The 10,443-nt window shown below is 29.1% G+C and overlaps 1 protein-coding gene across 1 annotated transcript; it reads left to right on the top strand.

The window, feature by feature from the left end:
* Positions 1 to 4,388: 4,388 nt before the first annotated feature.
* Positions 4,389 to 5,217, top strand: LOC114177302 (putative invertase inhibitor). The gene has a single exon (XM_028062582.1). The coding sequence runs from the start codon at positions 4,460 to 4,462 to the stop codon at positions 5,012 to 5,014; it is 555 nt and encodes a 184-aa protein (XP_027918383.1). The 5' UTR covers positions 4,389 to 4,459; the 3' UTR covers positions 5,015 to 5,217.
* Positions 5,218 to 10,443: the final 5,226 nt, after the last annotated feature.

Here is a 10,443-nt window from a genome sequence, read left to right as displayed (position 1 = left end):
CAATGATTTTTCTGACTTGTAAGCAAATTCGTGGTACATAAGAAATATATGTCGTTGAATAACAAACAAAAGATTGAGTAGTATATTTGAAAAAATTGTACAGAAAGTAATATGCAATTCCCCACTCATTTGTTCAGTATTCCCCTTATATTGAGATCTGATTTGGTCTTTTTTTTTCTTCAAGCCAACACCTAGTACAAACAATAAGGGTAGATTTGTGTAACTTATAATCAGATTCGTGTTACATAACAGGTACATCCCATGTGATGTTAAAAGAAGATTAAATAGTAAATTTTAAAAATTTGTACGAAAAATAATACGCAACTTTCCATGGTTTTTGTGACTTGTAGGAAGATTTGTGGTACATTATGATTATTGTATTTTATGTGTCGACATAACACAAAATATTTTTTTACAAAAGAAATTTATTGAAAGTTTCACATCAATTAAAAATAAGGTCAATTTGAAATATATAAGTGAGTACAAACTTCAATTTACAAATTTATAAACTAATTTTGTGGGGTTAAAACCTATCATAGCAAAATTTAATGTTTGTTGAATCTATTGTTTCATCCGGTTAGACTTAAAGTTCATTTCTTACAAAAATTAATGATTAAAATTTTAATTTATATTCTCAAACACAGTTTGGAATTTTAACAACTAACATTTATGATTTTAAAATCATTCTTAAAAAAAAAAAAACTAAATTTTACAACATCAATCATTTGATTACTTTGGCATGATAAACGCATCTGTTGACGTAAAGCTCAACCACGTATTAATTAGTTTAGCATTTATCTCTACAAACATTATAACTCTTTTGAATTAGGTACTTCCAATTTTGGATGTTAGCAGCTTTATACTACCTGTTTATATTATGTGGTGTTTGGGCTTATTTTGTTAAGCGTGAAGCCGTGAAGCAACAAACTAAACCACGGTTTGCAACTTGACACATGACTTTTCTCTGGTTCTTATGTGGTTGCCTAACAACAAAATTTAATATATTTTTTTAAATTACTTTTAATATTTTATAAAATGGAACCACAAGAACCTGAAAATTTTGCGTGTTCCAAAATCATAGTTATCTTTTAGCTATTTTTTATGTTAGTTTTCGGGTTTCGTAGCCTACTCTCTCAAAGTTTCCGACAACGGCTCACAAGTATCTCTCCCATACTTTGTAAAATTATACTATATATTAATAGTGCAAGATCTATAATTTTAAGAAAGACGAATTTTAAATAAATAAATAACAGAAATTTATAAATAAGTTATAAAGTTTATTTTTTTATTTCACTAATTATTTTTATAAAATTTAATTTTTAATTTTTTTTTTCTAGGATAGAAAGATAATTAGGATAGCTTTGTTGTATTGATAATATAAGAGAAGTTAGTAAAACAAAGACAATGATAACTTGATGAAATTTTAGAGTTTAGTAAGTAGTATAAGCATTAATGTGAGTATGGACGCTGAGAAAGGTTGAGGTACTTCTCCCTCCTTTGGAACAAGTGGTGTTGAAGTGACGAGAAGTCATTTAAGTATTGATGAATGATAATGATGTAAGAAATTTTAGAAGTTGATATCTTGGTTAAGAAACACATAGAAGAAGCAACTTTCAAAAAATACATTGGTAGTAGTGTAGGTTAATGTAATATGTGAACCTTTTTACACCGATTCAAGTATCAATCCATGTAGAAATGTCTTTTGCTACAATAATATTGTGTCCCTTTTATGCAATTTTGAATTGTTTTACTACACATATAATATCATTTGTGATACCGACTAAAGTTATATATGTCTCATTTCTACACCAGTTTAGACCTCACTGTAGAATGTAAAAAGTAATCGATGTTAAAAGTGTTATGTTTTTCTAGTGATGATACAATACTCAAACACACATGTTGATAATATGCATGTGCTATTTGATGTTATATATTATATATTATTGGTGATGATGGGATGCATGTATTTATATACAGGGTTAAATATATGTTTTTGTCTCTTAACTTTTAGTGAATTTTAAAATTAGTCCATTTCGAAACTTTAGACTAATTTAGTCTTTCATTTTTCGAAATACATGAATTTAGTCCTTTTAATCAAATTTGTTAAATTTATTTGATATTTCAAGCGCGTTTCATAATAGTATTTGATTTAATATTAAAGCAAAATTGTCTCAAACAGTATAAATAACTCAAATACAATCTTGAAATTTGTACGAAACATAAAATAAACCTAACAAAATTTGATTAAAAGGACTAAATTCACGTATTTTGAAAGATGAAGAACTAAATTGGTCCAAAGTTTCAAAATGGACTAATTCCAAAATTCACTGAAAGTTAAGGGACTAAAAACATATTTAACCCTTAGATATATTGTATGTGACATCTATATGATTTAATGACCTTTTTATGGATGTGTTGTCTTTTGTAGCTATGCTGTAATTAGGGATGTCAATGGGGCGGGTAGCGTACGGGTAGAGGTAGTAGCTCCCTGGTACTCTACCCGTTGGATAAATATCCACCACCACGTCTCATATCTGTTGGGTATCTTTATACGAGTACCTGCATACTTTTTCAATATCCATGGATATCGACGGGTACCCGCAGGTAATTACAAAAAAATTAAAAATAAATATTTAACAACATATTTTAATTGTAAATTCAAATAAATTACAATACATAACATTCATAAATTTTAAACAAAGTCCAAATAACTCATTTAAATAGTGTTGAATGACAGTTTACAAGAAAATGAATTTTTTAAATAACTAATTAATAAAAAAAATAACTCATTCAAAATCAATATGTTAATATTTTAATCATGTTTTTTTTAATTTAAATTAGAGTATAGCGGGTGCGAATATCCATACCCGTATTCACCCCATTAACATGCGGGTATTAAAAATATTCGTACCCGTTGCATGTTTTATCAGTAGGTACAGATTTTTTTCACATACCTAACTATAACCCTTACCTGTGCTAAAACTTTTCTTTTGACCTCCCTTGAATTTTGTTGGGTTATATAAATATATTTTTTTCATATATATGGTTTATAATCATGGTCATTAAGAGATTGTGGTTTTATATGGTTATATGACATTAGTCTTATACATATAAGACCTTTGACACAACTTTTACATCAAAACCTTGAGACAATGTTGTTATGAGTCTTTATTTTTATATAGTGTTTAACTTTATCTTTTTTATCCAATGTGAAATTTTCATTCATACTTGGACTATTCCTAACAATATATATATATATGTAAATTATTGAGTGAATTTTTTTCAATTTGTACTCTAACTTAGGATTTGATTTTTTTTTCTCTTTCTCTGAATTATTGAGGAACTTAACGGAAGACATGACAGAAAAATCAATTCCAGTGATATTTAAAAATACTAAATGAATCAAACTATGACTTATGATCACACTTAACGGAGATAAAGAGGAAAAAGTTTTCCTATAAGAAGGTGAAAACCTCTAACAAAATAATATAAAAAAATGATATACTAAAAATGAAAAAAAAAATATTGTTGATGTTCATAAAGTCAAAAATAAACTTCAAATTAATCAAATATCTTCACGAACATGTGCATATCTCGTCCTACATTAATTCATCTTTCTTATCATCACTTTCCAATTTTATCCACACAATATATTATCCTTCTCTTATATATAAAAATGGGTATATATATATATATATATATATATATATATATATATATATATATATATATATAAGAAGAGTAACTTCATTTTTTAAGAGTATATGGTCTCATATGTAATATTTTAATGTTTACACAGCTTTTTATTATTTTAGAGTAATATATGCATGTGGCTTCCATGTTTACCTTCATTGTTAATCAGGGTTGCCTTCCCACAAAGTTTTCTTTCATATTAATCAGCGTGTAGCATCAGATTCCTGCTGCAACACCTAACTTGATAATATAATATATATTGATGAGAATATTCAGTAATATTTATTATTTAATTTAGTTTTAAATTTTTTTCTTTTTATTATATATGATATCTTTTATATAAAAATCAAATGTATTTATTAATTATTTAAATCTATAAAATAAAAATTAAGAAAATGTAAATACTTAACATTATATTATATTTGGTTCTATATATAGAATATTTTTGTTTAATATCTTCTTATTTAAATTAATTTCTAAATATTCTTTCAGGTTTTCTATAATATTGTTTTACATAGATATAAACATATATTTATCTATTATTTAAATTTTAAAAATTGAGATTCATATATATTTTTTCTATATATATACATAAAATATATCAATAAAATAAATTTATGTTTTTCGTATAATATATTTCTTTCATTTCCAAAATCTAAAATTTTTAATATATGTATATATATAGTACAAGTGATGTGTAGATTAAATTAAATCTCATTTTTTCAGAAACATACTCGATCATTAGAAAGAAAAGAAGAAGCCAAGAATGAAATTCTCTTCGTACTTACTGATATTCTTTATCTTTCTCTTTCTGTTCCAAAGCACCAACAGTTCTAATCTTATCTCTCAATCTTGCAAGGAGGCATCCAAGAATGATCCAAATTTGAAGTATGATTTCTGTGTTGCATCCCTTGAAGATGCTTCCTCCAATTTGAAACCACCACCCACCACTCTCGAAGGTCTTGTGGACATGTCAATTCAACTCACCAAGTCTAACGGAACAAACATGGTTTCCATCATTTCAAAGCTCTTGAAGGATAAAGATTTTGATCAATACGCAAAGGCTTGCTTACGAGATTGCTTTGATCTTTATTCGGATTCCCTTTCGGATTTAGATGATGCTGTTGCTGCTTTCAAGCGCAAGGATTTGGACACTGCTGCTATAAAGTTGAGTGCTTCTTTGGATACGTCTGATACATGTGAAGATCAATTCAAGGAAAAGAAGGGTGAAACGTCTCCTTTGACAAAGGAAAATCAAGTCTACTTTGAACTCAATGTAATATCTCTGGCCTTCCTCCAAATGTTTCGTCAACATTATTGACAAAACTTAATTAACCATGTCATATACAATTATACATTAATATTACGAGCTTTGTATAAGCCTGATATAGTTTGTGCAAAATTCTCTATCTGTCATGGAGTATAGAGACTGAAATTATGTCCTTCGTATGGCACAAATGCTGTGTGAACCAATAAAGTTCTTGGTCTCATTTTACCCTAAAATGTCATTTTATTGGTTGTCTCTTTTTGTTGGTTTGCGTGATGATAACAGTTGGGAATAAGTTTTGATTCTTTTTGTATTATTTTTTTTGATGGGTGAGTGATGAAATAGATAAGAGAGTAGTTACAGTAAACGTTGATCTGACACGTGGATGATTGGGACTTGGAACATGCACCCATCTTCTAACGTGGTTGGACAGTTTTCCAGCACCTCTAACTCGATATCCCTTATGGTACGTTGGCTAAAATGAATTACATAAGTAAATCTGTTTGTTTTTGGCATTTGTACATGTGTTTGTTGGAATGAGTGGAAGTGAAGTAGAATTATGGTGGTGAAGGAGGAAAATGCCCCCATGATTGGTGGTGGCCCATTCCATGCAATAACTTTACGTTTAATTTGTACCACCATCCTTATAGGGATGTCATTTTCTCTAAGTAACTTACTTGACGTTATTTTTCGCACATTAGTTAGTTTTGTCTCATTAGCCATCTCTGCAAAATAAACTACTTCTTTCCATATTTTTCTATCATTTTCTTCTCGCATTTACAAAGTTATTAGTACAGATTCATACATTTTAAATTATGAAGCTGTACATCAGAAAAAAAATAACAACATATAGATATTAATATATAATAATAAAAATTTATAATAAAATGAAAAGTTTTATATCTTATTAAACAATAAAAAATGTTCGTTTAGTGTATGTATTTCTACTATTAAATCTAATTTATTAAATTTGTCATTAATTTTTATCTTTGTTTACAGTGATTGAAATCATTTTATTGAATTGTTATATAAAATTTAATTTTGTTTTGATAATTTTAACTCTTTATAATTATATAGAGGAAAACCGATGATCTTGCTAGGTTGGCCTATAGTAATTGATTTAGGGGTTTCTTCTTCCACTTCCAAACATTTCTTTTGCATCCATTAAAAATAATTATTTATCTTTTTTCTCTTTAACTAATTCATTTTAAAAAAAATTTTCAACTGATGTCGATATTTAATATTTTCTTTTTCAGCTTTTGCCTGTTATAAATGTTAACATTCAATATTTTTCTTTTCTCATTTATAAATATCGAAAGTATTATATTATGTTTTTCATTTACGGATGTCGATGTCGACGTTCGACTAACATATATTAAAAAAGTTCTTACAACAAATTCTGACATCCGTTAATATATATATATATATATATATATATATATATATATATATATATATATATATATATATATAAAACGAGGAGAGAGAGGGAGGGAGAGAGAGATTTATATTTTATTTTATTTTTAAATTATATAATAACAAACTAAAAAATTAGAAAATAAAGAAACTTTAAAAAAATAACATAAAAAAATTAAAGAATAAATAATATATATATATATATATATATATTTGTTATTTTATTCTTTAATTAGTTTTTTTATTTACTTTTTATTTAATATAAATTTTAAGAATAAAATAAAATATTAATATGTATTTATATATATGTTTAATTTATTTTTATATGCTATATTAAAAATAAATAATATTAATAAATAAATTAAATTAAAAAAATCAAAGTTTTAATAAAAGAATTAATATAAATATATATATATATATATATATATATATATATATATTTTATAAGAATTTTTTTAATACTTATGTTAATTGGACGTCGATATGTGTAACAAGAAAAATATGAAGTATGAAGTGTTGTTATCCATATAATAACATATAATAACAGTGTCGACATCGTAGATGAAATAAAAAAAATACATAATAGTAGATGTTTACATTTGTAAGGACAAAAATTTAAAAGAATACTAGATGTCAACATTCGTATAACAAAAACATACTTAATGTCTGACATATGTTAAAAAAAAAAAGTTAGAATGGGTTAGTTAGTAAGAGAAAAAATGTATTTACTTTTGAGTGACAAAATGAGAATTAAAAAATAAATTGAAAGAAAAAATGAAATATTTGAAAAGGAAGCTTCTCCTACACCCCAAATGGTTTTTCCTATATTAATTACAGATGTCGATATCTGATTCTGGATTTTGAATCGTCGATGTCAACATCCAATTCATGCATTTTGAATATATGATTATATATTTAGATTTTGAACTGCGGCATTACGAATGTCTGAAGGATTTGAAAATCGAATGACATTTGATGGAAGGATTTGAGAACCACAGTTTCCTTGTATAATATAATTTCACATATATTAATCGGTTGCGGAAATCTGATTAACAAATTTTTAAAAAACATTCTTTTAAAATTAAAATTAAAAAATATTAATATAATAATTTTTAATATTTATATAAATTAATATAAAGTAAATTATATTTGATTTGATTAATTATTTATTTATTTAATAAAAATTTAAAAACCAACATAATTTTACAAATGTTATAAATCTGATTAACAAATTTTTAAAAAACATTCTTTTAAAATTAAAATTAATAAATATTAATATAATAATTTTTAATATTTATATAAATTAATATAAAGTAAATTATATTTGATTTGATTAATTATTTATTTATTTAATAAAAATTTAAAAACCAACATAATTTTACAAATGTTAACTAAATAAGGAGATCTAGTTAAAAAAATTTTAAAAATTATTTTTTAAGATTAATGTAACATCCCAATTTCAGCAGCTTAAAACTAATAAAAAAATAGGGAGTTTCATCATAGTTCCAAAACAGATAATCCAGTGTACCCAATATATTAATACAGTCTTACAAAAGGTATGACTATAAAAATATATCACTTATACACTTAAACTAAACTAATAAACTCTGTACTACTGACTACTGCTAAAACTCCCACTGGAAACCTCCTCTTCAACACTAACACGATGGCTCTTCATCCTCCAGAAGTGCCTTTGACACTGCAACCACATCTGCTCCCACCGAATAGGTGATCATCGCAAAAGGAAACATACAACACAAGACAAGAACACAAAAAGCAAGGGTAAGCTAATCTGATTAAGGAATCATGCAGTTCAATTATAAACAGAAACCACACAATCTTTCTCATTATCGCCATAATCATATAGACCACCACAACACATTTACATGACTCTAGACTCAATATCCGGATTATGTAAGCGACATCGGATCTCTTGGTGGCCTGCACCTGCGATGGTTCCCAAACTCTGCAGAGTTTGGACACAAGGGGTTATCACCCAACCACTCCCAGGGTAAGTCCCATCACCTCTATGGCGGATCGGGTCCATAGACCAGGACCTCCTGCTACTCCCCCCGACGTAATCCATCATACTCTACATGAGTCTTAATGGTTACTAGGAGCGTCAGGATACCAACCAAAACTGAGTCCTTATGTCCTTACATACACTAAAACATTCCTCTTAGAATTTCCCTTGAAATCCTAGTTCAACCACTTCTTCTCATATTCCAACTTCATGCAATTTCACCGCACATATTACCAGTCATAACAATTCATGCATATCATAGCTAAGTTCATATTTTAACATTCAAACATAGCTTCATCCATTAGAAACAAAGAAATAACACTCAACTGCAGGGTTTCTCGCCCAAGCTAGAAGGTCTCGCCCAGGCGAAAAGGGCTCTCTCGCTTAGGCGAGTCATTCTCGCCTAAGTGAGGCTCGAAACAGAGAACAACCCAAACTCTGGGCGAATTCTCGCTCAGGCTAAGCTGTCTCGCTTAGACGAGAGTGACTCTCGCTCAAGCAAGACTGGCTCGCCTAGGCGAGATCTCGCGCAGAAACAGGGGATGAGTTTCTGGTGTTTTCGCTCAGGCGAGAGCTGCTCGCTTAGGCGAAAATACCAAATTCCCAATCTATTCTCACATGCAACAGTAAAGAAATCTAGCACAATCCAAGCATACACTCAATTACACAATTCAGGCACTCATACAACAATCAATCATGCAATTCAAAGTCATCAGAATGATTTCTATATGAAATTCAAGTAAAACAGTTAGCTTCCCTTACCTGTTATCATGTTTAGACAACTTTATAAATGTCAACGCCTTAAAAACGTCAACACCTCTAACTCCACAGGATGCTCTATCTACATATAGAAACATCACAAGAACGATCAGGACATACCGTTATGATCACTGATCAGCAGAGACTCATACTGATGATTAAAACGTTGCATGCAAGCGGAAGAGGGCCTGCATGCAACAGAAAACAGAAAAAGACTAAAATAAAGAGCGAAAACTCAACTTACGCGAACGGAGAAACTGATCGGTCCAATTTGAAGAGCTCGCCGAGAGGATCAATCCTACGGTCTCGGTTCTTCAATCAGACGACCAGAGAGACAGAACCTCTAGAGAGAAGTCAGAGAACTCTAGAAAAGTGGTTTCTAGAGAGATGGTGTGTTTTAAAATAATGAAACTCGTTTATAACAATTCTATTTATACTAAAATCTTTTAATATTAAAATAATCGAGTCTCACTATTTTTAAACCACTATCACTTTTAAAACGCCATTTTCTAGGGTCTTACATTCTCCCCAACAAGAAAAATTTTCGTCCCCGAAAATTCACTCGTCAGATAGAAAGAAAACCATGCTTTCCTCATGTTCTCTACAACAACCACCTAGACATGACTAACTTAACGATTGCAACAGCTAAACTGACTGAAAACTCTGCCTCTGTGCTAAGCGATATATGTTTAACAATATAGATTGGATTAGTCACTACTTTCAAAGTGACTTTCCACCTTCCACCTTAAAATTTGAATGATCATTGACACCTAACCAACCCACTTATGTCTGATATGCTGACCCACCTTCCATATGTTCTCCACTACTTCTAGTAGGTGTTTACCAAAATGTAAAGATTTGCAACCGATCTCAACCTAGAACGCGATTGTTATCACTTCTCATTATCTAGTTTCTTCCTTGAGGTACCACTCATCTGACTTGGTCACACACAACTTCATAACATTCTTGACCACCCTATCCACCACCATCCTCATGACATCATGTTTCTCATACTGACTTTGACCAGGGCAGCAAAGTCCATAATAATGCTATCCCACTTCCAGAGTAGACCCTTCACTTGCGGCAACAACGACCCCAAATTCTGACACTTTCTCAGCATTTTATTAAACCCTTTAATCTTCAACCATCTGTCCACCAATTCTTACTCTTCATTGTCGAACCAACCACTGCAATTCTCTTTCCGCTTAAAACATATACTAGCACTTTTCCACTTCTACGGTGATAGCACAACTCAAAACCATAACTTGATTTTGCTCTCTCGTTT

This window comes from Vigna unguiculata, chromosome 3 (genome assembly GCF_004118075.2).
Source record: "Vigna unguiculata cultivar IT97K-499-35 chromosome 3, ASM411807v1, whole genome shotgun sequence".
Taxonomy (NCBI): domain Eukaryota; kingdom Viridiplantae; phylum Streptophyta; class Magnoliopsida; order Fabales; family Fabaceae; genus Vigna; species Vigna unguiculata.
Note: the sequence above shows the minus strand (reverse complement) of the source record. Positions and strands in the feature narration are given on the sequence as shown.